We start from the raw sequence: 27,922 nt of genomic DNA, 5'->3' as shown, positions 1-27,922 counted from the left end.
TAATCTAGGCCAGACACTGTTCTAAGTGCATTTTGTGTACTGACTCATTTAATCTGCCTGATAATGGATGCTGTTATCACACCTGACTTCCAGGAGAAACTGGAACTTAACGAGGTTAGGTAAGTCAGCCAAGATTACAACACTGTTTGGTGGAGCAGGGCAGTATGGCTCCAGAACCAAGCTCCACTCTACACTACCATGCTGCCATTTCAGCAAATCCAATGGCTACCCCTCTTTCCTCATTTTACTGACCTTTCAGTATCATCAGTGTGACCACACCCACCTTCTCGAGATACCACGTTCTCGACAAGCCTTCACTTGGCTTCCCGATTTTTCTTTTTCCCGAATTCTGAGACTCAGTCTCTCTGGCTTCTTCCTTCACATCTGGCCAACCTCTACACGGCTGGCACATGCCAGGACTTGATGCTGAGTGCACTTCTCTTATTTATGCTCATTCTCCCTGAGTGGTCTCATCCAGCCCTGTGGCTCTAAGTAACACCAATATGGCAACAATGCCCAAGTTAATATCCATGCCAGATCTTCCCCCATCACCTCCAAGCTACACACTCAACACCTGCACTCAGATCTCTACTAGGTATCTCCCACTAAACCTGTTCCTCCCCAGGGCATCTTGATCTCTATAATCCATCCAAAGGATCAGATCAAAAAGGAGACAATTTTGATTAATCCATTTCCCTCTCCGGATATCCACTCCATCAACAGGTCCTCCAGGTTCCCCCTCCAAAATATAAGCCAAATCAGAGCATCATCTCGATGCTCCCTCTCCACTAGACTCCAAGGCATCTCTAACCTGGCCTGTGAAATAGCCTCCTAATGAGTGTACTTGCTTCTAGTCTGCATCCTTTCTTCCCCCACTTCAAACCACTGCCCACAGGACAGCTGGAGGAATCAACTTAACAAGAGAAATCCAATTGTGTGTCACTTCCACTGCACTCAAAATAATACCCAAACTCGGGGCACCTGGGTGGCTCAGTCGGTTAAGCGTCTGCCTTCGGCTCATGTCAGGATCCCAGTGTCCTGGGATCGAGCCCCACATTGGGCTCCCTGCTCAGCAGGAAGCTGCTTCTCCCTCTCCCTCTGCCTGCCTGTCTGCCTACTTGTGACCTCTCTCTCTCTGTCAAATAAATAAATAAAATCTTAAAAAAATAGTAATAATACCCAAACTCTTCCAGTGCCCCCAAGGTCATCTGGCTGTTGCCTCCCTCTCCAACCTCCTGCCAGAACCTCTCCTCCTTCACTAGCTCCACTGGCCTTCTGCCGGCCCTCCGACAGTGTTCACTTGCTGATCCACAGCCTAAAAGTTCATCCCAAGCTCTCCCAATGACAATTCCTTTTCACTTTCCAGCTTTCCCTTACCAGATACACCTCTCCAGCCCAACCCGAATAAAGTACCCACCCGCCGCCAAGTCCTCCTCTTCTACCACCTGTTTCTTTCTTTTCAGAACTTACTACGATGTAAAAGTACCTTGGTAATATGTGACTCGATGACCCTACTGTTCTATACCCCCAGTGACTAGCATAATGGTGGCATATAAATAAGTGTTAGATAGATAAATTCTGACACAATACTGAACAAATGCTGGTCACTATTGCTAAGCCTACAATGGGAATGACCACTGGCCAGGGTGGCCCTGAGAACAATTAAACCTCACATTCAGAGACATCTTGTTAAACTTCATTCTTTCTAACTCTGTGATATGATCTAAAAGGAAAATTTTTCATAATCAAATTCTTTGTCCAAAGAGATATTTAAATTAATGTTTTTGGTAGCTTTTTAAAAGACCTTTGCCAAACTTAGCCCAGGAAGGGCTAATAAACTTTGTTAATTATTAGTATTTTATTATCAAGACTGCATAAATAAAAACTAGGATATTTTTAAGATTTAGCTATTCTACTTGAATTATGTGAGAGGCATTTATAGAGCTCCCCCAAAATGGAATTCTACATATGTTCTCTTTAAGTGCCATTATTAGTATTATTAGTATCATGTCAGTATTCTCTGCTGCTGAAAAATAGGAATTCAGCTAACTGGTACCTAGCTACACAGCTGGTCGTTCCCTTCTGGAGATTGCCCTGCATTGTCTGTTTACACAAGCTAATTGTACAGACATTTAGAATTAAACATTTCTATAACCGTATAGAAATTATCTATACTGATTATATAGACCCTTAGAAATTAAATACTATGAACTGTATTTTAAGATGCTTACACATTCAAGATAAATCAAACTAAAACAATTCCTATTTTTTGAGAATCAAAAAATACAAATTTAAATATATAACTCCTTCTATACCTTTGCCTTCGTACCTGAAGTTACAATGGACATAATAAAATGCAAGTACAGCAGGTACTATACAAACAAGATCACTGCGAAATGAAACACAGTGGTACAAACCTCACCAACCAGGTGGCCGATAAGCCTGACTGTGAGAATTTACGTACTAAAGTGCATTATAAGGTAAGATGATTACCACAGCCTAACTGGATCAGAATACCAAGCTGGAAGAGGGGTGGGGGAGGCTGACATAGAAGGTGGGAGCCACCTACACAAAGGAAAGCAATAAAAAAAATGAAAACAAGGTAAGGTAAAGGTCCCTATTTCAAGTATCCCACCATCTAGTCAAGAAGCCAATCAAGGGGCGCCTGAGTAGGTCAGTTGGTTGGGTGTCCCACTCTTGATTTTGACTCACATCACGATCTCAGGGTTGTAAGATCAAGCCCCACACTGGGCTCCGTGATGGACATGGAGTCGGCTTGGGATTGTCTCTCTCCCTCCCCCTCTGCCCCTCCCCCCAAGTGCTCTCTCTCTTAAAAAAAAGAAAAAAAAACAGCCAATCAAAACAGGGAATTAAATGACAGAACAGACAAAAACACAAGATATTCTCTAATAGTTGAACCAATGGCACAAAGTTTGGAGATGAAAGAAAAAAAAGCCACAGGAGTACACAGGAGACTTCATATAAAATGGATTTGAATTGAATCATCATGTTGTGCACCTAAACATACAACCTTCATTTGAAGAAAAATAAATAATAAATCTAATAATAAAAAACAAATTGAATAAAATTTCAATAATTAAATCATAATAAAACCAAATGTAAAGTAAAAATGAATGGCCACTCCTATAAAAAAAACGAATTTGATCTGGACCTCGAACAGAACTAATGGTACCCAACTTTCCCATCACAAAGAGCCTTGTGCTTCTCTTCCTCCTTCCTATCTTGCCACCAGACACTAGATCTTGAAAGATTCTATCTCTCAAACAAGTGATTAAATGATAAATGTGTTTTCCCATTTTAGTTAAAGATAAAGTGCTAACAAACTGACTTAACGTAATTTGAAAAGGGCATGTAACATTTTAATTAGCCATTTAATTTTATTCTGAACAAATGTTAAGTTTTCAATAAGATTTTTAGCAGTAAGAATAACTTGTGTATCTCCTCTAAGCCCTTGGAGGCGGGCAAACCTCCGCATAGGGCCCAGAGCCTCAGGTAGGTCTAGACAGGGTGGCCAGCGCAGGAGAGTGCTACCCCGCAAGGCACAGACGTGGTGCCGGGGAGCATTCGAGCACTCTGTCACTACATCATCAGTACAGGCGAGAGCGTGCTCATTCAGATGCAATAAACCTAAGAGTCCTGCCTTTCAGCAACCTGTTCCAATGAGCAGGAACTACTCAGGCCAAATGTATGCTCACTTTTCTCAGGTATTGCTTTTCCATCATCTACAAAATAAGAAATTATGGTCACAAAACTTTACACTCAAACTCTTAAAAACATCATGTTTAAGATCACCTACATAATGATTTTGTAAATTTAAATTATAGAATCAATTGATCTCTATAATTCACAAGTCAAAAATGCCAGACTAGGGGCACCCGGGTGGCTCAGTCAGTTAGGCGTCTGCCTTCGGCTCAGGTCATGATCTCAGGGTCCTGGGATCAAGTCCCATGTGGGGCTCCCTGCTCAGTGCAGTCTGCCTCTCCCTCTCCTTATGCCCCGCCCCCAGCTCATGCGTGCATGCTCTCTCTCTCAAATAAATAATATCTTTAAAAAGAAAAAAACTGGGGCGCCTGGGTGGCTCAGTCGTTAAGCGTCTGCCTTCAGCTCAGGTCATGATCCCAGAGTCCTGGGATCGAGCCCCACATCGGGCTCCCTGCTCAGTGGGAAGCCTGCTTCTCCCTCTCCCTCGCTCCCCCTGCTTGTGTTCCTGCTCTCGCTATCTCTCTCTCTGTCAAATAAATAAATAAAATCTTTAAAAAAAAAAAAAATAAATAAATAAATAAAAAGAAAAAAACTAAGAAATCAAATTAAAAGACACAGAGGTGGCAGAACATCAGTTCCCTACCCTAGATGGCTCAAAAGCTCTCATTAACAAAAGAAAGCTCTCTTTAAATGAACCGCATCCTCTTACTGGGGCATGCCAACAGATCTCTCAAATATTTTACTTATTTACTCATCATTTAAATTACCTACCTTACAAACTCCATGCAAATTATCTTTGCCATTTAAAAGAAACACTGCTGGGGCGCCTGGGTGCCTCAGTCGCTTAAGCGTCTGACTCTTGGCTTCAGCTCAGGTCATGATCTCAGGGTTGTGAGATCGAGCCCTGTGTCAGGCTCCATGCTCAGTGCAGAGTCTGTTTGAGATTTTGAGATTCTTTCCCCCTCCCTCTCTCTCCCCCTCTGCAGCTCCCCTCCACTCACATGCTCTCTAAAATAAATAAAATCCTAAAAAAAAAAAGGGGGGGGGGGAAGAAAAGAAAAACTACTCCACAGAGTACATTTCCAGAAAGTAATGCCTCCTGGAAGAACTACCCACCTCATGCTGTCAGCCTTCCCACGAACAGCAGGTGCACTCAGGTTCAGGTGTCCCCGACAGATAAGGACTTCCCAACCCCTGGCTTACTCAGACACTTAAGCACTTGAACAACTTAAAATCTCACTGCCAAGTGTGGTACCAATGTGAGAAGTAATTCTATAGTTGCCTTAAATAAATCATTCAGATGGCAGCTAAGAACAATGTGTTACCTAAACCAGAAACATTATACACATAAAAGCAGACATGCAACAATTACCATCATCTTGACTAATCTTATGATTGAAATGTTTAATCATTCATTTCACTGGTAATCATTATCTTTTATCACTGACCAAACATGCAGTTTTAATGTCTCCTTCTATTATTTATATTGGACATTTTAGGGTTACATTCTAAGGTTACATTACACATTTCATTGGAATTTTAAGTGAGTCCTTAAATTTTAAAAATCTAACTATTACATCTATATTTGCTCTGTCTTCATAAAAAAAAAAACACTGAAAGGAATCATGCAAAATTAATATAAGAAGTCCCTTCTTCACAGGGTGGGACACCAGGGCTGGCAGGGAAGGTGTGGGGAAGCATTCTCACTGTACACCCCTTTCGCGGTTCTGATTTTGAGACATCTACCTGCAATACCTATTCAAAGCACACTTACCTATATAGAAATTGCCTGAAAATTACAGCGCCTATTACACGGATGAATTAGCCTGTCAGAATTCTGTTTTCAGTTTACATAAAAAGTGGAAAATACAGAAGATACCACTTTTAGCCCCATAAATGGGTATATTTGCCAACATGTGCTCTGAACTCCCTAATTATAGTTTTAAAAAATAAGGATTTGGTACTTTTTGTTTCTTTAAATCCTAAGGATTTCAAGTTTTTGAATACAGCGTGTGCCTCCCTTCCCAAAAATGCATTTCTAAGGTTCTTGACTCCTATTTGGGCTTTGTTGCCTCAACCAAGACTAAGTCCTAATTGACAGCATTAAATGTGCTCAACCAAGTGAGCTCATCTACAGCCTCAACTATCACCTTCCTGGTACGTGCCCACCCAAGAGACACACTAGGAATGCGGAGTGTGCACAGCCGGGTGGAAACAAGGCAAGGCAGGGAGATGCTCGATTCCTTTCTCCTCTGCTTCCTAAACAGGTCAGAAAAGCTTTCAGTTTCTCCTATAGGTCTGCATTTACGTGATCCAAGACAGTTGCTTCTTCCTGTTCCCCTGGTTCCTAGCGGCCTCCACACACCCTTCCTTTACTCGCTTTCCATATCACACCTTGCTCTTCAATGAAGCAAGCTTTGTTAATATTTTTACTATATTCAAAACACAATGATCCACAGTGAATGATCTAGTTGCTTCTGCTGGCGAACATCCCCACTACCCATCCTGCAATTTACTAGTTCTGTCCTCCCACCACACACGTTAGGGAAAGTGTGGTTATTGTCACAGTATTTCATACTTGAGAAATGCAAAACAATTTTAAGGTTTTTAAGAATAATATACTGCAAAAATAATAAAAAATAACACCAATTATAAACATGTGGAATTCCAAATCCCTCCTCCCTTATGTTAATAAAATGCAGTCTGCCTCATAAAAGACGTGACACCAAAAATATAATACCTTCACAAACGAAACTTGAGGCTGTTCTTTGGCTAATTCTGCCATCACGTCGTTCATCTGAGCACACTGTGGAGCCCATGGCGCCCAAAAATGGACCACAAGGAGGGACCTGGAAATCATCAAAATGCAATCTTTTAAAGTTACAGTATCTTTAGAAATAAGGAAATACTGACATAGATTAAATTCTATTACCAAAACAATCTTTACAAGAACTGCCTGAAATGTTTTTCTACTGCTAGAATTCTATCGTATTAAACACAGACTGAAATATAAGGCTTATTACAAGGTCTTGGTAATCTTTTGGATGAGTTTTCAATTTAATGATATTTCTTGAGTGAAGACTTAGCTCCTATGAAGTGGTTCTAAATATTCATCCATCTCAACTAATAGTCATATAAATCAATTATGTTTTCAGACCCTTAGGAAAGCTGGAAACTAGATTTCTGCAGCCGAAGCACCACGTCTGCGACAAATGGCTACAGATGCATAGGTACTATGGGGTATTCACTTTTTAAGCACAGTACTGTGATGCTGGGCTCTAACTGTGACCATAGGAACAGGAATAAAATGTTGAAAATGGAAGGCACACAGGCAGAAAACAAGGGAAAAGAATGGAACTGATTTTCACAAAGACAGGCTTTTTTTATATTCTACCACAAAAGATTTTCTAAAAATTGATGGTATGAACAGAACAGTGGATTAATAAATTATTGACTAAGTTCTTAGGCATCTCAGTATGTACTTATCAACCATTTTCATATAAAATGGTCTTGGCTAAGATATCTTTTAAGTCTATCTTCATATTGAACTGAAAAACCCTTCTATAGGAGTCTAAGTACAAATTATAATTATCCCCAACCAAAAAAATCTGAAAAACCAGGAAGGAAACACACTGAAAAATATGTCACATAGAGAAAGGAACTAAGGACAACTAACCTGTGGGCAAGGAAAGGAGTGGCCAACTGTAAACAGTACAGCCACGAGAAGCATAAGCCTCCCACCCAGTGCTGGCGAGCAGAAGCAAAGGGAGGACTTCAGAGGTAGGAGGGACAGGATTTGGTGACCTTGGAAGCATGGTCTAGAGCCACCTCCAAGTTTCTGGCTCAGTGACTGATGACTAGTGGTGGCACGAGCCACGCATCATGTATAGAAGCTGCTAACTTGAGGGGAAAGGAAGCCTGAGGGGGGTGGGGGCTGTTAGTGATGGTCTGGAGCTCAGGAAAGAAGTCTGTGCTTCATCTGCAGATAGATTTGGGAATCAAGAAATGGAGCTGGCACCAAGCTCTCCTACCCTAGAGGATAAAAGACAGAGGTCAGAGCCTCTGGGCTCATCGACAGTAAGTTAGGACAGATGGAGGAAAAGGAACCCAGACAGTAGACCAGAAAATGGAGCCTAAAAAGCACAGCAAGGTTAAAGGGCCTCCCAGAAGTCAAGAGAAAGATGTCAAGAAGGAAGAACTGACAACCATCCAATGCAGCTGTAAGGGCCCCAGCAATGCTGCAGGGCAGAAGAAGCACGAGTCAGACTGCAGCATGCGGGGACTGAACCTAAGATGAGGCTGTAGGCTGCTAGAAATCTACACTTGAAGAGATCTGGCTGTGAACAGAGAGAGTCCTAGGCAGAGGGAAAGACAGGATCAAGGGATTTGCGCTCTTTTTAATACAAGAAAATCCTTATGTTTGTTTCATAGAGGGTAGTGCAAGTGGAGAGGGAAAGGATAAAGACACGAGAGGCTGAGGATGCAAAGGTCTTCGGGGGCGGCAGGAGGGGAAATCTAAGAGCAGAGAATTCACCATGAGGGAAGGGACAGCCTCCTCTGGGTCAGGAGTGAAGGAATCAAGAATGGGTAAAGCTACAAATAAATGTCAGATGTGTCCCGCATCAGGCTCCCTGCTGAGAGGGGAGTCTGCTTCACCCTCTGACCCTCCCCCTACTCGTGCTCTCAAATGTCCACAAATTGGAGAAACTGTTGTATATTTATACAACAGAATACTACTGGGCAATAAAACGAAACCAACTATAGATGCATGCAACAATGTGCATCTTGAAAACATGATGAGGAGGGCGCCTGGGTGGCTCAGTTGGTTAAGCGACTGCCTTCGGCTCAGGTCATGATCCTGGAGTCCCGGGATCGAGTCCCACATCGGGCTCCCTGCTCAGCGGGGGGTCTGCTTCTCCCTCTGACCCTCTTCCCTCTCATGCTGTCTCTCATTCTCTCTCTCAAATAAATAAATAAATTAATTAATTAAATTAAATAAAATAAAATAAAAAAAAGAAAACATGATGAGGAAACCAACCCAGACATTCAAGACCATGAGCTGTGTAACTCCATTTACATAAAGTACAAAGAACAGGCAAAACTAACCTATAGTGACAGAGAGTGGGTCAGTGGTGGGGATTACAGGAAAGGAGCTAAAGAACATTCTGGGGCTCTATATTGTTTTGAATGGTGGTTACTTGTGTATGTACAACTGTTAAAATTCATCACACCTAGCTATTAAAATCCGTGCATTTTATTATGGTATGTAAGTAATGCCTCATTCTTTTAAAAAAGCTGGGATACCACTTCTAACTAAACTGAAAAATGACTTTTTAAATAATAATATTCCATGATAAAAAAAAAACAAAAAGATTGAAGGAGCCAAGCATTTCCATATCCTACTGGTAAAAATTAAATTGGAACCTTTCAGAAATTTCTTACACACTGTCAAGTATCTATCCTAAGGAGTAAAGACACCTTCCAATTATCTTACACAGCCAAATAACAGGAAGAATCAATTCTTCAACAACACTATAGCTTTTTTAATGGTCCTATAACAAAATATTATCAAGTCATTAAAAATCATATTTCAAAGAATTTTAATGACATGGAAAAATGCTCACAATATGATTATATTTTTTAAAATTTAAATGTTACCAAATTTTTTAACACTATGAACTGACCTATGCAAAAAAGATAACACCTGAAACTAATATACTATTGTGTATTAACTATACTCTTAACAGTTTAAAAAAAAGGAAAAAGGTATACCCACACAATTTAAATTCCATTACTACTAACATGGTTTTGAAGAGTAATTTAAATCCTAATTTAAATGTGCAATCTTAAGTTCCATATTGTAAAAGAGCAATAACTAAGGGGCGCCTGGGTGGCTCAGTAGGGTAAGTGTCTGCCTTCGGCCCAGGTCAGGGTCCTGGGATGGAGCCCCACATTGGGGTCCCCGCCCAGCAGGAAGCCTGCTTCTCCCTCTCCCTCTGCCTGCTGCTCCCCCTGCTTGTGCTCACGCTCTGTCAAATAAATAAATAAAATCTTTTAAAAATATTTAAAAAATAAAACAAAATAAATTAGCAATAACTAATACCCTGGGATATTGGCAAGATCAAACAAAAATATAAAAATATTTAAAAATAAAACCATATTAATAGTAATTGTACATTACCCACAACAACCTCCTATTTAGATGCTCAGCTCTCTAAGTACACACTGCCTAGTAGCATAAGGACATAAACCTGAAACAAATATAAATGCTGCTACCCTCTCAGGTTACATGTCTGCATGAAATAACCCAACTTGCATGGTGCACTGTTTGAGGAAAAACTTTAAAGGCCAGGTTCAAATCCTAACTAACATGATTTTAGACAATGTAATGAACATTGGTTGTACATCAACAAAATAATTAGTGCTCAATGAAGAGCTGTTTCTCTATTATTACTAGGTGTTCTGCTGCTGCAGTTACTTGTCTGCAGATAACAGCAGCTACAATTTATTAAATACTATCATATGCTAGACTCTTAAGTATTTTACAAATGGGTATTAATACCCCCACTGTATAGACCAGCTGAGGTTTCAGTGATATACAAACACCTGAGACGATTTAAGCAAAACAAAAATGTCTTTTTTAAGATTTTATCCATTTATTTGAAAGAGAGAGAAGGAGAGCACGAGCACAAGTCGGGGGAGGCAGAGAGAGAAGCAGAGCCCAGTTGAGCAGGGAGCCTGACACAGGGCTGGATCCCAGGACCCGGGGATCATGACCTGAGCAGAATGCAGACATTTAACCGACTGAGCCATCCAGGTGCCCGCAAAAATTTCAACTCACGTAAAATTTTAAAACTGAGAAATGGTATTTAGGAAGTAGATTTTTAAATGATTACGGTAACAAGTACTGTTTAATGTTTTCCAATGCTTTCATTTTCACAAAATCGGCAGAGATTTATTCCTTCCAAGATGCCATCCATCATTTCCAGGTGCCCTGTTTCAACTAATCACTACGGAAAAGGTATGCTGTTCTCTGGATCACTTCGAGTACAGACCACCGGGAAGAATACATCCAAATCGTATGGACCGTGTTATTTCAAGGATTTTTATGATAAAAAATGAAACATAAAAACCAAAATGTGCAACACACGAGGCAAAACGGTCTTTCAGGTGACAGTAAGTTGAAACATTCAGGAAGGGCAGGTGCACACAAGCCCGGCTCCTTTCCAGAGCCCACCTCCGGCGCCGTCCCTACTTGGGCTGCCTATACGCAAGTGCTGGAAGAATCACAACCCACCCTTCATCAATGAGTAATGGTCATTTCCCCCCTTTTCCCCCCTAAACAATTTTCGAAGTAAACCTGAAATGTCAAACGGGCTGCTCTGGTTAACACCTTTAACTCCGTCACCTCCGTAAAGCGTGACCAACCAGAGTAGGGAGGTACCTGTCGCCCTGCTCCGTTTCCAACACAGACAACTCCCCGGTCCCACTTGCTCTCCCGAGCGGAGCACTACCTGCCTCTACTTCAAATTCGGGGGGCAAAATGCCACTGGCTGTGGTCCACAAGCGTGCCCCGCCCGGGAGCGCCACGCAGGCACTCGGTTCCGCGCCGAAGAGCCTACGGGCCAGCGTCCCCGCACGCGAGGCCAGCACGGCGCCCGCACCATCCCATCCACCCCCCACCGCCCCACCCGGACGCAGCCACGACTCTCAACCGTTTCACCGCTGGGGAAACTGAGGCCCGGTTCTGAAACTTGCCCAGGGCTTCCAAGGCTAGTTAGAGGCAGGGCTGGGGGCCGCCTCGCAGGCGATCGGACCCTGGAGCTCCCAGCCGGTCCTCGGAGGGCTTCCGGGCCCGGCGGCCTCCGGGCTGCGGCGCCGCCCCGGAACACTGGCCCGTAAGCGCCCCCTCCCCCAGCACGGTCTCCGTGCCCGCCCCCGGGTCCCCTCTCCAGGGCGGCCCGACAGCTAGAAGCACGTGTGCCAAACCAGAGCCGACCCCAGCCGGCAGGTAAGCCGCACAGAGTGAGCACCGCCGGACTCCCCGGGCGCCACAAGCGCTCGGCGCCAACCGGGCACAGTCGCCCCAGCAGCTAGGCCTCCCTGAACCGCGGGCTGCTGACAAAGCGGGCCGGGGCCGGGCCTGGGTCGCGGGCCGGCGGGGTCTGCTCGCCCCCTCCCCCCCGGCCCCGGGGCTGAGTCACCGCGTCGCCGGAGGCCCCGGGGGCCGCCAGGCCGGACGGCGGGGCCGGGCCGGGGGCCGAGCTCGGCCCCCCATCCCGCTCCTCTTCTGGGGCCAGGGGGCCGGGATCGGAAGCCGGGGACCCCACAAGTCTGCCGCCCCAACAGGCCCCGCCGGCGGGGCGCGAAGGAGCCGGGCCGCAAGCCGCCGCCGCCCGAGAGGCCGCTCCCCGCGCGCGTCCCCTCAGCCCTGCCGCCCGCCGCGCCGCTCACTTGGCTCTGAGGCGCAGCAGCTCCTCAAACTGCTGGGCTGAGCCGACCTCCACCACAGCCGCCGCCGCCTCAGCCGCCCCCGCCGCCATGCTGCCGCCGCCAGACAGGAGCAATCGAGCGTGGGCGGCCGGCGGGGGCGGGGCCTCGGGCAGTTGCGCGCGGAAGCCCCGCCCTCCGGCCCCGCCCCGGGCCTGCGCCAGCCGCGAGCGCGGAAGCGGGGCGGGGCTTCCGGGGGAGTGCCCGCGCGCCGGGCCCGCGTGCTCCCGGCTCCCCGGGACTGCGCACCTACCCGGGGCTCCACAGCGCGTCGGCGGCGACTACAGCCCCTGGGAGAAGGGGTGCGCGCGTGTGCGGAGTGCAGGTGAAGTCACGAGGTCTGGCCGCTCAACAAGATGACATTTTAACCTAAAATGAAATTAAGTAAAAGGCGGGATGTTACTGAAAATGGGAGATCACATGCAGTAAGAGCCACGAGGAACTGTTTTGTATCCCAGCTGTGGTGGTACATATGCAAACCTAAACACAAAATCCATGGGACAAAACACATACACACGCAAATGAATTCCAGTAACACTGCGGAATCCGAAGAAGAGGGGCGGATGGCGTGAATGTCGACATCCCGGTTGTGGTTTTGTTCTATGGCTTTGCGAGATGTCATCTTTGGGGGAGAATGTACACAGGATCTCTCTGTATTATTCCTTACAACCGCGCGTGACACGAAATTATTTTAAAATGTAAAAAAAGTTTTTTTTTCAATAAATAAAATCTAGAGATTACTATATAAAAATGCAGTAGAAGGTGGGGGGAAGAGCACCTTGCAAAACAGGATGTATATACTCCGATGGCCATTTTAAACAGAATTATAGGTAAATAAAATAGCATAGCTATATATAGATGAACGTAGCATAGAAAAAAAGGTCTTCAGAAGGATATGCCCCAAAGTGTTAGGAGAGCTCGCTCCCAGAAAGGTGGGGAGTCAAAGGGAGGATCTTCCCTTTTTACATCATGTACTTCTTAGTATCATTTGCATTTTTTCAAAGAACATGGGCTGGCTTTGTAATTTAAAAAATAATGAAATTGTAATGCACTAGGGAAATGTGCTATAGTGATTCTTTTTCAAAAAGCAGCAGTATTCACTCCCTCTAATGTGGCTGTTTTAAAAATTCTGACTTTCCCTTCAAATGGAATTTGCTGAGAGCAGCACACACCAGCTACAGAGCACCTATCTACTTTCAAAGAAGAATGTTAGGGAAACTCCCAGATTACATTTCCACTTCTGCCTCCTGCTCTCTGCAGCTCTCACTATTGACATCAACAGGCCTAACGGTTAGAAGCTGACCTCTGAGCTTTAAAATGCTCTGACTTTGGCCACAAATACCACTCCACTGGGCCCTGAGCCCAAGCAGTATTTGGCTGTTGTGTCTGAGCGACAGGTCTGTACCATATATACATGCCCGTGGTGATTTTCAGCCTGCCAAAGCCTTCAACATGTGTCTGTATTTATGTAAAAACATCACTGCCTACCTACACCTTGTAGCTAAGGCAACAACCAGACCCACAGCAAGGAAGGGGCAGCATCGAGACTCGCCCTAGGCTTTCTGTTACCACCTCACGCCCATCTGGTGCCCCACCACGGCACCCCATCCCACCCAGGTGCTGTTAATACCCTGTCCTCTCTCTAAGCATGTTGCACCCAAAGGGAAAAACTCATTATCGTATCAAACTGGTGTAGCCTATTGCAGAGTACTCTGGACTTGGCTCTCCCAAAGGCCCCTGTTGGTGCTCAAAAGCTCAAAGACACAGGAAAGCAAGATATTGGGGCTGATTTTGGCCAATGTCCCCAATGTGTGTTCATCCCAGGCACCGAACTTCTGCTGACCTCATATGTAAGCATCACGTAGCCATGTCCTATTCCCTCAGGGCATCCCCTTTGGGAACCCAGTGACATTTTACCTGAAGTGTCCCCTGGGTAGGAGCCTCTCCTAGGCTTCCAGACCCTGCTCATTCAGGAACCAGGAACAGCTCTCCCAGCACAGCCCTGAAAAGGACGTTAGGTTTCCCCAAGGGTGCTGTGTGGCAGCTCAGGGACCTGGAACATGGGGACCCATGCTTGGGTTCTGGGCTGTGAAGACTGAAATCCTGGTCTGGGAGAGCCAAAGTTCCAGACAGAGCTGCAGGGGGCCTTCCTGGCAGCAAAGCAGCTCCACCCACTTGATGTTGGTAAGTTGACCCCATTTTAAAGGAGGGAGTGTGTGAGAGAGAGATGGAGGTGTAATTATTTTTCCAGGTAATGACAGCTAACATTTACTGCTCCTAAATAGGCAAGGAAGTATTTTAGCTGTGCATTTTTAATGACACATCCTTCCTTCCCGGGGCCAAGTGTCACTCCCTGGCAGGGCACAGGGCCGAGTGCTGGGCAGACGCCAACGAGCCACAGTGGAGAGGAATACCCGGTCACTGTAGAGGAGGACTGTGGAGGGCAGGGAACAAAACCCCCGCCTGGCAGGGGTTTGTAAACCTCACCTCAAGGAGCCCAGAGACACAGGAGTACTGAGAGGGAGAGAAGGAGCCAGCGTTTTTAATGGGCAAAGCATGGCATTAAAAAGTGTTGTTATTCAAGTGAAATGGCCAATGTTTCCTTTCTTTTAAGAGAGACTCTTAAATTCCAATTACTCCGCCCCTGAAGACCAGTTGAGAATAACCCCAACTGGAGGGAATTAATCTCCTTAGGAATTTCCCTGTTACAAGATTAATGGAGCCCCCCTGCAGAGAAACAGTAAAACTCTAAGTACAGTAGTTTGCACCTGAAGGATACATATTTTAATTTCTGTTCTCAAGCTGGGATAACATCTTCTCCAGCTACTATAAAAAGCATAAATGAACACCCGCACGTCTGCTGAGATCCCGCGAACATGGAGCTCCCCAGGAGGAGTCTGTACCTGGCTGGGGATGCCCAGGAGCCCATTCCTCCCCCCCTCCCCCCACGGGCTCATGCTCTCTCCACACGCACTGGTGGCCAGGGCTCCTAAGAAGGGGCACAGTGACCACCACTGGGTGCAGGGCTGGGAAGGACCCAAATAAGGCACTTCCAGAGAGCCCCGACAGGTGGACTAGAGGTGACCAAAATCCAGAGCAGAATCCCTGGGCCAGATTCTACGAAATCCACCCTAATCCCTGTGCCCCCGCCCTGCCATTGCCCTGGTACCACCCTCTCGAGAGACCACAGCGCTGGATGCAGGATAGGGAGAACCAAAAGGCAGAGGGTCTGTGTCCTGCCCTGCAGAGCCCTCCAAGGAACTTCTCACCCCACTGTCCATCAGCTTTGGTGGCCCCTTCAAGAATGGGCCTTGGGGAGGGTGTCTCACAAACCATGTTGAAATATGCCGGCAGGTGGGATGCTCCAACTGTCCCCAACAGTCAGGGGCTATCCCAATGGGGAAATGGGAATAGGCTGTGAGGGTCTGTCTGTCAACCCTTAGGAACCCCAGCCTTGGATCTCGGCACCAGTCGACCAATTTTGTGTTCCTTTCCTTACCAGAAACTGCTTTTATTGGAAGAACTCTATGTATATGCTGGCTGTAAAGGTTGTTTATGCTGTCATAGCTAGATTTTTATTGGTTGTATTTTTGCTGCACTTGTTTGAAAAATAATTATTTTCAAAGAAAAGGAGAATTACATATCCAGTAAACTAAATAAGACTCATGTTTATTAGGGACCCCTGACAGCTCCTCAAAGGTGAAAAAAAGATTTCGAAGCAGTGAATGGACAATTTATGTGCAAGTTTATTTGTAAAACAGATTTCAAGACGTACTTCATCTTGGCTGTGCCAATAAAAATACATTCCATTTCTTTTCAGAAGTGTGCGTTATCTGATGGTTCCGCAGCAGTCTGGTTTCTCCTAAGATACGACTACATGGATAAGCATGTACCCACTAACCTAATCTAGAATTGGGTTGAATGTTTTGGGCTTGCTACACACACACACACACACACACACACACACACACACACAGAGACATGGGCATATCTCATAAGGTGCTCTCTAGAAGAAATATATTTATAAGAAATGTATTCACAAATCTTAATCCAATTACTGCGATCTCCAAAAACACTTTAGTCAGATAATTTTTAAACTCATGTTTAATTATTTATAATTTACCAGGAAAAAAATTCATCCTGAGCATTGACTGCCCATTTCCCTCCCCAGCATCAATCTAATCTCTTGTCTTCCACGGAGGGCCAGACAGCGTGGCCGGATCGGATGCAGAGCCAGTCTGCAGGCTGTAGGTGGCATCAGCTGCCTCCTCAGGCTGGGCAAGGAGCATCCTTTGTTGGTGGCTCCTTTATGCAACCTAGCGAGGCCACAATTCAGAATTTACACAAACTGGTTTCATATCTGTAAACACTCTGCTGATCCACCAAACAGGTGCTTTTCCCTGACCTGCCAACTTTGAGCACCTTCCCCCCCCAGCTTCTCAGCTGACATTCTGTAACAGTTACTAGGTCTGTGCTTTACAGGGAAGGCATGCCAGGGCAGGGCTCGGGGAGAGGAGGACGCCGTTGTCACTTGCACGCTCACACGCGTGTTTGTTTGCAGGTGTGATCACGGCAGGTGCAGAGTCCAGGACACCCTGTTGATGATGATGAGTGTTCATAATCACTGTGTATGTCTATACGCAGCTGCCTATTGTCCTGGGTCAACCTTCTACATTACAGTATTGTGTGTGCGCCCATGTGTGTCTGTGTATGTATTCTCTAAGTCCATTTGGTGTTAATTCTCTGCTCCTATTTATAATTCTTGCTTCAGTTTTGAGAAACTAAGGACACAGATGAACTTGATCTGGTGTCGCAAACAAGATCACTTCTCAATCAGAAGTAATTCTTAAGGGGCGCCTGGGTGGCTCAGTCGTTAAGCGTCTGCCTTCGGCTCAGGTCATGATCCCGGGGTCCTGGGATCGAGCCCCACATCGGGCTCCCTGCTCCACGGGGAACCTGCTTCTCCCTCTCCCACTCCCCCTGCTTGTGTTCCTTCTCTCGCTGTGTCTCTCTCTCTGTCAAATAAATAATCTTAAAAAAAAAAAAAAAAGTAATTCTTAAGAGAGCTAAGAAGTTTTAACCAGGCGAGCTCCTCGGGCTGTGTGGCTCCCACAGCTGACATCTCAGCAAGCACCCTTCCAGACACTGGCTCCCCACCCGTGTGGTCTCATTTGAACGCATGGGCCTCTGTCCCGCCAACCTTGGCATTCTCTCACGGTCTGCCCTGGCATGGAGATGTCACGGCTGTCTGGAGCGTCCAATGGGCACTGTGAGTGGAGCTGGCCCTTCCTGCCCATGGAAGAAATTCAGGGTACAGAGGTCTGGGAAACACTGGGAACACACACACATGTTCCTTAAACACACAGCTCCATGACGCACAACTCATAGTCACTGGTTCTCAACACACGGCAGATGCCATCCCAACCTGGAAAGCTGATCCGTTTGGCTTTAGTTAAATCAATGACCACAATCTTACCCTTGCCTAAATTCCTCAAAAGTCGGCCTGAACGCTTCCTGCACTTTTTTTTTATTATGTTATGTTAATCACCATACATTACATCATTAGTTTTTGATGTAGTGTTCCATGATTCATTGTTTGCGTATAACACCCAGTGCTCCATGCAGAACGTGCCCTCTTTAATACCCATCACCGGGCTAACCCATCCCCCCACCCCCCTTCCCTCTAGAACCCTCAGTTTGTTTCTCAGAGTCCATAGTCTCTCCTGCACTTTCTATTCTGTGAAACAGAACAATGACATTTTCCCCCAGGTGCAGGACAAAGGGACACCAGGATTCTCTTTTGTCATCTGAAATGTGTATTTGGACCTTTTCCAGAGTTGCTGTGTGAATGTTGGCCCAGCACAATGGCCTCCCGCTAGATCTGGTGGGCTGGTCAGGGCAGAAATGTATGATGCTCAAGGCACCTGTACTCAGCCGACTCGGAAGCCTCCGCAACTGCCTACGGCAGCTGCTCTCCAGGAAGTCCGGGGGCAGTTTCGGGAGGGGGGGGTGGCAAAAGAATGACATAACTCTGGGTGCGGGGACCAAATCTGGGTTTGCTTCAAATCCAGAAGGGATTCCCTGTTCGGTGGTCTCCAAACTGGCTTGCCCCTGTCGGCTTTCAATGGCTGGGACGGTTTTCTTGTGAAATCACTACTGACTTTAAATTCCTTCCTCCAGAACCAAACAAGCAAAAAAAGAAAGGGAAAAAAAAGCACACCACTGATATTTACACGCTGCATGGGCCCTGCTGCCCTGTAGTATGTATATAACATAAATGAGTCAGTATTCCATGTTCTCATGACGAAGTAGCTAAGTTGACACCTCCATGGATGTGTCCTTCCATCAGGGGAAAGCAAACCTTGGGGTTAACTCCATCAGCAGCCTACATTAAGTCAGTATCTACTACTCATTCATATGAAGTACACTTCATTATTTCTTTAATACTTATTTAATTTATTGTTTATTTATTACTTATTTACTATTTAATTTATTATTTAATCAGAATATCTCACTTAAAAATTCCAATGCCAACACCCCCTTTAGACTTTCCGACCAAGACATACATCCTTTTCTCAGTTCGATTGTGTTGAACTACAGAATGAATAACAGGAGATAGAGGTGAAAGTCTCCTTCCTAGGATAAGACGAAGAGGTATGGGAGCCCGGAAAGAGTAGCCCTTGATGCCCCATGTCTGAGGGAGACGGCACCGCTAAGCCGCATCTGGCCGGTTCTGCAGACCCTAAGGACAGCTCTGCCAGGTACCGAGCCTGGCACAGGTCCGGCCGCAGCCGCCCTAGGGGCTGAGATGGAAGAGGACAGAGCTATCTGGCATCCTTGGCCCCTCCATGGGGGTAGCCCTGTCAGCCCCACCTTCTATTCTGCTGTGCTTTATTCCTATTGTCCCCGACTCTCGGGCTTTCTCTCAGGCCTGGGGCAGACCAGGAGGGATGCTTTCCGCTATTTGGATGAAAGCCCAGTTTTCTAGTTTTCCATGCATTTTTTTGTCCTTGAATCACAAGGAGCAGTGACTGGACCCCTCTTCAGGATGCACAGTTGGTTTCTGGGCACCCAGTTTTCTCTCCCCTTGAATCATCATTCCTCCACAGGACTGAGTTATTATTGGCCATAACCGTATTTACCTTACAGAAATATGTCCTTTTATGATGGGACATAAATATGAAATGACAGTGTTCTAGCATACCTGGTCACTAACACGGCAGGATGAAGCCGAATTCCAAAAGAATCCCAAGGCCTAACCATGTCCTTAAAGAGAATGTTCTAAGGGATGGTACAAACCTTTAACACTATTTAGCAATCTCTTCGGAGAGGGTCTGTCTCTTATTTACCGGAAGATGTAGTATATGAGCTTCCATGGTTTTGCTTTTGTTTTGTAATTTCAAATTGTATATAGTCAGGAAATATTGCATTCATGGGCAATCAATTTATTTTGATTGATAAAAAGGGGTTAATAAAAACCCCCTTAGAAATAACAAGAAAGGGCAGTAATATATCTCTCATAGTGCCTTCTTTCATGGTGCATAAAGAGAGCAAGCTTCTTTACTTCTCCTCAATAAGTCTTTTCCTTTATTTTCTATACCTAGTGAGTCATTTATAACCCTTATTACTTCCAACCCACACACAGTCATATTTCCACATGCAGGGGGTTCTCCTCGCTAGGTCGTGAGAGCCGAGAGGCCAAAACACCCTATAATTTATATGAAAATACATGCCAAAAATGGATTATCAAACGTAACCAGTGTGACTTCGTACACTCGCAAATAAAAGAAATTTAGGATGAAATAGAAAACATCATGCTAAAAATTCAATCTAGTGTTGAGACATAGCGTAGCACAGAGAGTATGCTGGTGTCTGGCGCTTGGCAAACATTGCCAAGTGATTAGGAGCAGAGATAAGTTAAGATGAGATACAATTAATACTTCCATTCAAACAGAAAGCTATTATTGACTTTATAAGGCACAGTTGTGGGTTTTTAATATTTTTATTTTTTTACAGCACCTGTGAAGGAAATGCAAAACGACAGACCATGAAAAGCTTGCCTTCTGTACGTAGCAAGTGTTTACACTTACGTTATGGGATGGATTGGGGCACAAACATTATATAGCATCACATGCACCTCTAATTTGCACTGGTCATAAAGTCTTGCAGTATTAAATAATTATCTATTGTTGGTCACCCCTGAAGAGCACATTTACAATGCCAGGAAATAATTTAGGGAACTGGCTTGGATCACAAAATTCTCCACGTAGAGATATTATTTTGAAAGTTGAAATATGGTGGGTTATTTTTTTTTTTTTTTGCCTCAATGAAGTATTCCTGGATCATTATAAAGACTGCGTTTAGAGAAATCTTACACCAAGTGTTGCCATAAAAGAAAATAGAGCCTGAGCTAAAAGGGCACTGGAGCGAAACCATGACCCGCAGGAAAACAAACATGCGCTGATCTTCTGGAGAGAGGTGCATCTCTTAGATTTGAATCCTCTAGGAATAAAACAGCCTGTCCACAGTGAGAGACCCTTACAAGTTGCCTGTTCACTGTAGAGTTGAAGACCAAGGCTGACAACAAGGGCCAAGAGATAGGAAAGTTTGTCATTCCACTTATCCCAGCAACAATAAATGTCGTCAGCTGATAGCAGCCCTGAAAAGGCAAGAAGCCATGGCACCTCTCTTGAAGGCCTCCTGGCCACGGCTGGAGCAAATAACACATTCACTCATTCATTGGCTTTGTTCTGAATCCCACCCTGGGTCCTGCCTGTGCTGGGTGGTGGGGACATAGAGATAAACACACTCCTAGAGCTTCCAGAGAACGGAGGGACAGCCACTGAGTTCACGGATGACAGATCTACATTTACTCAGAGAACCTTCCACTTTGTAGACAATGGAATGTTTCTGAATGGGCGAACAGGTGCACAAGCAAGTGAGCCTCAGTCGCCCATCAGTACTGAACCTTTGCCCTTCTAGTTCTGACTTTGTGATGTGCCCGAAAATGGTCTCACTTGTAAGATGGCTTCTTTCATGGACGGAGAGGAAAGCATCATCAAGGCTTCCATATGAAGCACATATTCCATGTTAATTCACCAAGATGAACATTTGTCATATGCCAGCTCTATGTAGAAAACATCCAAGTCCAGATGGATGCAGATGGGAAGATAGGGACAGCATGACAGAAAGAAGGTGGCTTCTGTGAAGGACCAGGCCAGTCCCCACAGGTGGAGGGGAGGTCCCATGGGAGAGATGGACAGCAGCTGTATCTCGAACAATGAGGAGAAAGAGAAAGGCGGGGAGAGAGAGGCCAGACATGCACAGGGCCCCTGGTCAGTGAAGGGACCAGGCGGACCCAGGCTGCTAGGGCAGGAGGGACACAGGGAGGCAGAGACCTGCCAGGTTCTCAGGGAGGAGAAAGCCCCTGACCACACACTCCCATGCACGAGCCACTTCTGGCACACGGGTGGGAATGCAGAGTAAAGATGTACAACAGAGCTGCACCTTGCAAAGGCCACCTCTGGGGGCCTGCACTTTACAGCAGGGGGCCTGGAAACTGAGCTGTGAAACCAAGGCCCTTGGGGTGAATAGCAGACTGGAGCCCTTGGCGGGGGGGTTTCTTACTTGTTTGATCCAACTCGCCTGGTTTTCGGGAAGACGTGCAGCTTAATAAGGAGGCTTTCCACAGGAAGGAAAGGCTACAGGGCAGCAAAAGGGTAGGCCATCCAGATGGAGCTGTGTCAGAATTCAGGGCTGCCACCCGGGCCTTCTGCAGCCCTGGGCACCGCGGGCAACGTGTCTGAGCCTGGTTCTTTATCTGAACACGAAGATGGCCCAGCAGTGTTGCTGTGGGGATTCGCTGACGTCAGGGATGCCAAACGGACTGCTCTAGGCTCCAGGGCCTGTGTCCCGCTGCAGGCCTGTCCCTGGCCAGTGGAGAACAAGCACTCTGCGGGGGGGGGGGGGGGTACAGAACCCCAGTCGTAAAAAAGAAAACTAACCCCTTGCGGCCCCTCTGAGACAGTTCAGTCGACATCTGAACAACAAGAAACAAGCCATTGCAGATTAGGGGGAAGTGTTTCCAGGCAAAGATGATGACCATTATTGTTATAATAATATCTAAAAACTGCAGATTTCAAAGAAAAAACATAACCCTATACTAGTGCCCAAGGAAGTGTCAGGAATTTCTTTTAATAAGCAGGCAAGAAGGAAAAGAAGGGACATTTATTAAACACCTACTATGTGCCAGGCTCTGTGCTAGAGGCTTAATATGTTTTGCCTCTTTACATCCCAGCAAGATAAGCAGAGGTAGTAATTTTTAAAAGAGGTCATTGGAGGGACCTTGAAAGGGGGGATATTTAAGTCAATGGAAAAACAGGCATAGCTTTGCAACAAAACTGTTACTCAACCCCCTCCCTACAACACCACACACACACACACACACACGTCTCCCTTGGCCAGGCTAAGCTGAGCATGTTTTTCTTTTCTTTTTTTAAATATATATTCTATTTATTTACTTTTAGAGAGAGAGTGCATGAGTGGGGAGGACAGAGGGAGAGGGAGAGAGAGAGAATCCTAAGCAGGCTCCATGTCCAGCGCAGAGCCCGATGCGGGGCTCGATCTCATGACCCTGAGATTATGACCTGAGCTGAAATCCAGGGTTGGACACCTAACCGACTGAACCACCCAGGCCCCCCCTGAGCATGTTTTTCAAACAATCTGCAGCCACTCCTTGAAGCTCTCTCTTTCCTGGAAGGCAGGGGACAGGAGCAAGCTATTTTATTCCTACGGTACAGATGGGGAAACTGAGGCTCAGAAATGAACAGTTGCCCCAGTGTACATCACTAGTTAGGTTCTGCAGCCGTAAGCAAACCAAAGCTCCAGAAACGTCCAGCGCTCAGATGGGGACAGACCAGAGGTGGTCAGGCCGCTGCAGCGAGCTGACCGCGTACTGGGCATCCTGCGTCATGCCCGCCACTCTACAGACAGTATCTCACCGAAAACTCACAGCACCCCATTGAGGTAGGCACCTCTCTTAGCATTCCACCTTTATACACTGAGAGGGACGGGGAATGAGAAGTTAAAGCAGCCTGCCTGGGAGCTGGAGATGAGCAGGGTGGAACTGGAACTCAGGTCACCTTCCTCCTGAGAGCCATTTCCCTGGAAGGCGGTGTGCAAGTGATGGTAAGTGGTGCACCGAAAAACACTTTACTTTTACTATTTAATATATTTACTTTTTTATTGTGGTAAAATATACATAACATAAAACTCACCATTTTAAACATTTTTAAGTGTACAGTTCAGTGACATCAAGCGACCATCACCACCATCCACGTCTGGAACTCTCCACGTCTTTCTAAACTGAAGGTCTCCACCCATGAGCCACTGACTCCCCAGTCCCCTCCCCCAACCCCTGGAAGCCACCATCTGTCTGTCTTGGCGAGTTTGATTATTCCAGTACTTCATATAAGTAGGATTATACTTTGTCTTTTGTGACTGGCTCACTTCATTGAGCATAATGCCTTCAGGATTCCATGTTGTAGCAGGTGTCAGAATGTCCTTCCTTAAGGCTAAATAATATTCCATTGTATGGACGGACCACATTTTATTTATCCATTCATCTGTCTATGGACACTTGGGTTCTTTCCACCTTTTGGCTACTGTGTCTAGTGCTGCAATGAACATGGGTGTTCGAGCCCGAGCTTTCAGTTATTTTGTGTTATGTACCCAGAGGTGGAGTTGCAGGATCATAATTTTATTCTTAAGTTTTTGAGGAAATGCCATATAGTTTTTTGTATGTTTTTAAGTTTTTATTTAAACTCTAGTTAGTTAACATACAGTGCAATATTGGTTTCAGGAGTAGAATTTAGTGATTCATCACTTACATACAACCCTCAGTGCTCATCATAACAAGTGCCCTCCTTAATGGCCATCCCCCTTCTAGCCCATCCCCCACTCACCTCCCTCCATCAACCCTCAGTATGTTCTTTAGCGCTAAGAGTCTCTTATAGCTTGTTTTCCTCTCTGGTTTTTTTTTCTTTCCGCCTTCCCCTGTGTTCATCTCTTTTGTTTCTCAAATTCCATATATCAGTGAAATCACATGGTATTTGCCTTTCTCTGACTGACTGACTTTGCCAGACTGTTTTTATTTTTTTATTTTTTTTAAAGATTTTATTTATTTATTTGACACAGAGAGAGATAGTGAGAGCAGGAACACAAGCAGGGGGAGTTGGGAGAGGGAGAAGCAGGCTTCCTGCCGAGCAGGGAGCCCGATATGGGACTCGATCCCAGGACCCTGGGATCATGACCTGAGCCGAAGGCAGACACTTAACGACTGAGCCACCCAGGTGCCCTGCCAGACTGTTTTTAATAGTGCTGCACCATTTTACATTCTCACCAGCAGTGCTCAGGCTTATAATTTCTCCACATTCTAGCCAACACTTGTGTTTTTATGATAGGCCTCCTAATGGGTGTGAGGTGGTATCTCACTGTGGTTTTGATTTGCATTTCCCTGATGATTAGTTGATGTTGTACATCTCTTCAAGTGGTTATTGGCCATTGTATATCATTTTTGGAGAGATGTCCATGTAAGTCCTTTGTCTACCTTTAATCAGGTTGTTTGTTTCTCTGGGGTCCAGTTGTAGGTGTTCTTTATGTAGTCTAGGTGTTCTTTATGTATTAACTCCTTATCAGAGACATGATTTGCAAATATTTAATCCATTTTGTGGGTTGCCTTATCACTGTGTTTATAGTGTCCTTTGATGCACAGAAGTGTTTAATTTTGATATAGTCCAAATTATTTTTGTTGTTGTTGACTCTGCTTTTGGAGTCATATGTATGCAAGAATCTGATGTCATGAGGATTTTCCAGTTTTTTTTCTAAAAGTTAATGTATTTGCTTTAGTATATTAAAATGAGCACTATAAACATCATTTAACAGATGTTTTATATTATTTTTAGTTTAAAAAATTTACGACATTAAACAAATATACCAAGTTAAGTAATAGCAGAGTTTTGTATACATCTTGTAATTGGTACCCAAATGCTTGGTGTTTGGTAAATAGTGTATTACACTAAATTGCAGTCTATTAGATATATCTATTTCTGTACACAGTGTTAAAGAAAAAATTATTCATGACACTTGACATGAAGGTAAGGCAGACTTTATTCAGGGGGACCACTGTGACAGTCTTTTTTCTAATAGTTAATGTATTGTGACAGTTATAGGAACTACTATATTGGAGTTTTGCAGTAGGGGAGGAAGAATAGGATCAATTCCCAATACAAAGCAGACTGGGAATTTATAGCCAAGGAGTGTGATACGGGCAGGGGAAGGTCGGTGGGTGAAAAATTACTAGGAGGAAGCATCTGGGGTGAGGGACAATTCTTTCTAAATCAGCCTAACGGGATTCTTGCTGAAGGCAGGCCGGGTGATCAGACATCACCTGGGGGAATGTGGGGAATGAGGAGCCCCATCAGATATTGAGGCTGATCTCGTATCAAGGATAGGGGATTCTGGCAAACTGACTTAGCAGGATTCTTGCTTAAATTGGACAATGCAGAGACTAACATGTAGCCCAAAAGTCAGGGACTAGTTGAGAAGAGAGTTCAGGGGAGCCTAAGCGCAGTTTGGTCAAGGAGAGTATCTGTCACTAGATTGTAGGCTAAGCTTTCCCTCATGACCCAACGGTGGACTCAGCATCTGAAAGAGCAGCGCCAAGTACAAAGACCAGTGGTACTGAAATCAGACGACACGGCACATCTTTTAATCTAAACTGCAAGTCCGAAAAAAAGGTTTTTAAGGTAGAGGTAGTCATACAGGCTCATGATAGCACCTTATTTTCAATTCTGAAATGCAAACAGTTCTAAAAATTCGTTCTTCCTAAGTTTTGTGCAAACTCACATAAATATGAGACTAGTTAAAGCCGCTGTGTATCCCACTTAGGGTGAATATCTGTGAACATTCACACATTTTGCCACAGAAATATTGTGTTTGATTATAGGATGTTATCCCAGGCCCCGCTGAAGGTGTTTCACACGATATAGACACTGCCCTTCAAAAAAAAAAAAAAAAATCCTAGGGATTCTTAATTCCAAAAACACATCTGGCCCCAAGGCCCCCCCCCCCCAGTTTATTGAGATATAACTGGCATAGAACATTGTAGAACTGTAATGATTTGATATACATTTATTTATTATATTTGATATATATTTATATTGCAAAATGATTACCATAATAGGGTCAGTTAACACATCTGTTACCTCATACAGTTAATTTTTTTTTTATGCTGAGAACTTTCAAAATCGACTCTCTTAGCAAACTGAGGTAGCTGAGCTACCTAACTCGCCAAAGATCATGCGGCAAGTAGTCCAAGGGAGGGGGTCTCACTCGTTTCACCAGAATGGTTCAGAATCGGGCAGAGCAACCAAGGACGTCTTCACTTGCAGCAGGACACTCGGTGACTCAAATAACGGAAACACAGCCAGAAGTCTGGAGCCTGGTAGGCACTTAGGTGTGGGTTGGTTCAGAAGCTCAAAGTGTTCGGGCCTCGGGGCTTTCCTCCTTTCCAGCAAGTTTCCCGCCAGCCGTCCTCATGGGGGCAGGAAGGCTGCAGCAGCCCCGGGAAGCTGACGCTTGGGCAGGAGAGGACGCAGCGCCCACGCACCCTGTCTCTGTCCACCACTGTGTCCCGGCGCCCTGCCCTCCGCAGACCAGCTTTACTCCCCGCTGCCCACAGCTCGGTGACCTGCCGCCGCTGGCCAGCCACTGCCAAAGTCTCGGCTCAGACAGGTGTTTATTAATAGGAGTGTCGTACGGCCCGGTCTGGGCAGAGATGCCTGCTCCGGGCCCGGCTCCCTGAGGACGCGAGCGCAGCGGAGCCACGGGCGGCGAGGCCTCCACTTCCCCTCTGCAAAGCCCTGCAGCCTGCCGAGAAAGCCCCCCGCCCAGGGCAACACCCGGCCAGAGACCCGGAGCCGCCCCACGGCCGCGGCCGCCCGGAAGTGAGGCCCCCTCCCCGGGACTACAGCTCCCAGAGACCCGCGCCCCAACAGCCCACGCGGACTGGCTCGCTGCGCCATCCATCAGCCACCAGCCCTAGGAAGACGCTGCTGACGGCGCTCAACGACCAATGACGAGAGCGAGGAGGCGGGAGCTTCTCCCAGCCGATCCACCGCCTGTAGACGAGGCGTGGCCAGACGCTAAAGGAGTAGGTTCTTCGGAGTGGTCGGAGAGGTGACAGCCTGGCCCTCCGCGAAATGATGACCTGGGACAGAAGCCCCCTCTGGCCCAGAAGACTCTGATCTTCACTGCGCGGGCCTGCAGCCCCCGCGGGGCCACGCCCAGTCGGGCTTCTCCCCGCCCCCGTCTTTCATTGGCTCCCCCGGGACACGTGGGGAAGGAGGCGTGGACATAGTGGCTGGGACCGGCGTCCGGCGTTCGGTGGGGATGAGAGGCCCGCGGACCCGGGCTTGGGGCCGCATGGACGCCCTGGTGCCGGCTCGGTGGCGACGGCGGAGGGCGGAGGAGTTTCAGGTTCCGGGGGACGCGGTGAGCCCCCCGGGGCCTGGGCGTGAGGAACGGGATGGCGGAGTCCCTGGGCATGCCCCATTGGGCCTCGCGTCTCCCCGGGGCCCTTCCCGGGAGGAGGCCCGGCCGGGGTCGCGCCCGCGCCCTCCTGGCGGGGTGGGTGAGGCCAGGGCCAGGG

The 27,922-nt window shown here is 46.2% G+C and overlaps 2 protein-coding genes across 2 annotated transcripts in view; one reads left to right on the top strand and one right to left on the bottom strand.

Annotated features, from left to right (window-relative positions):
• Positions 1–12,307, bottom strand: part of GLRX3 (glutaredoxin 3) — a 31,616-nt gene extending 19,309 nt beyond the window's left edge. The window contains exons 1-2 of the mRNA XM_032423307.1: positions 12,178–12,307; positions 6,464–6,572 (exon numbers count right to left, since the gene is read on the bottom strand). Of these exons, the coding sequence (XP_032279198.1) occupies positions 6,464–6,572; positions 12,178–12,266 (198 nt within the window). The 5' untranslated portion in view covers positions 12,267–12,307. The remainder of the gene's footprint in view (positions 1–6,463; positions 6,573–12,177) is intronic.
• Positions 12,308–26,462: 14,155 nt separating this feature from the next.
• Positions 26,463–27,922, top strand: part of CUNH10orf143 (chromosome unknown C10orf143 homolog) — a 36,451-nt gene continuing 34,991 nt past the window's right edge. The window contains exon 1 of the mRNA XM_032423368.1: positions 26,463–27,765. Within this exon, the coding sequence (XP_032279259.1) occupies positions 27,664–27,765 (102 nt within the window). The 5' untranslated portion in view covers positions 26,463–27,663. The remainder of the gene's footprint in view (positions 27,766–27,922) is intronic.

The sequence above is a fragment of the Phoca vitulina genome, unplaced genomic scaffold (genome assembly GCF_004348235.1).
Source record: "Phoca vitulina isolate PV1807 unplaced genomic scaffold, GSC_HSeal_1.0 scaffold28, whole genome shotgun sequence".
NCBI classification, from domain to species: Eukaryota; Metazoa; Chordata; class Mammalia; order Carnivora; family Phocidae; genus Phoca; species Phoca vitulina.
Note: the sequence above shows the minus strand (reverse complement) of the source record. Positions and strands in the feature narration are given on the sequence as shown.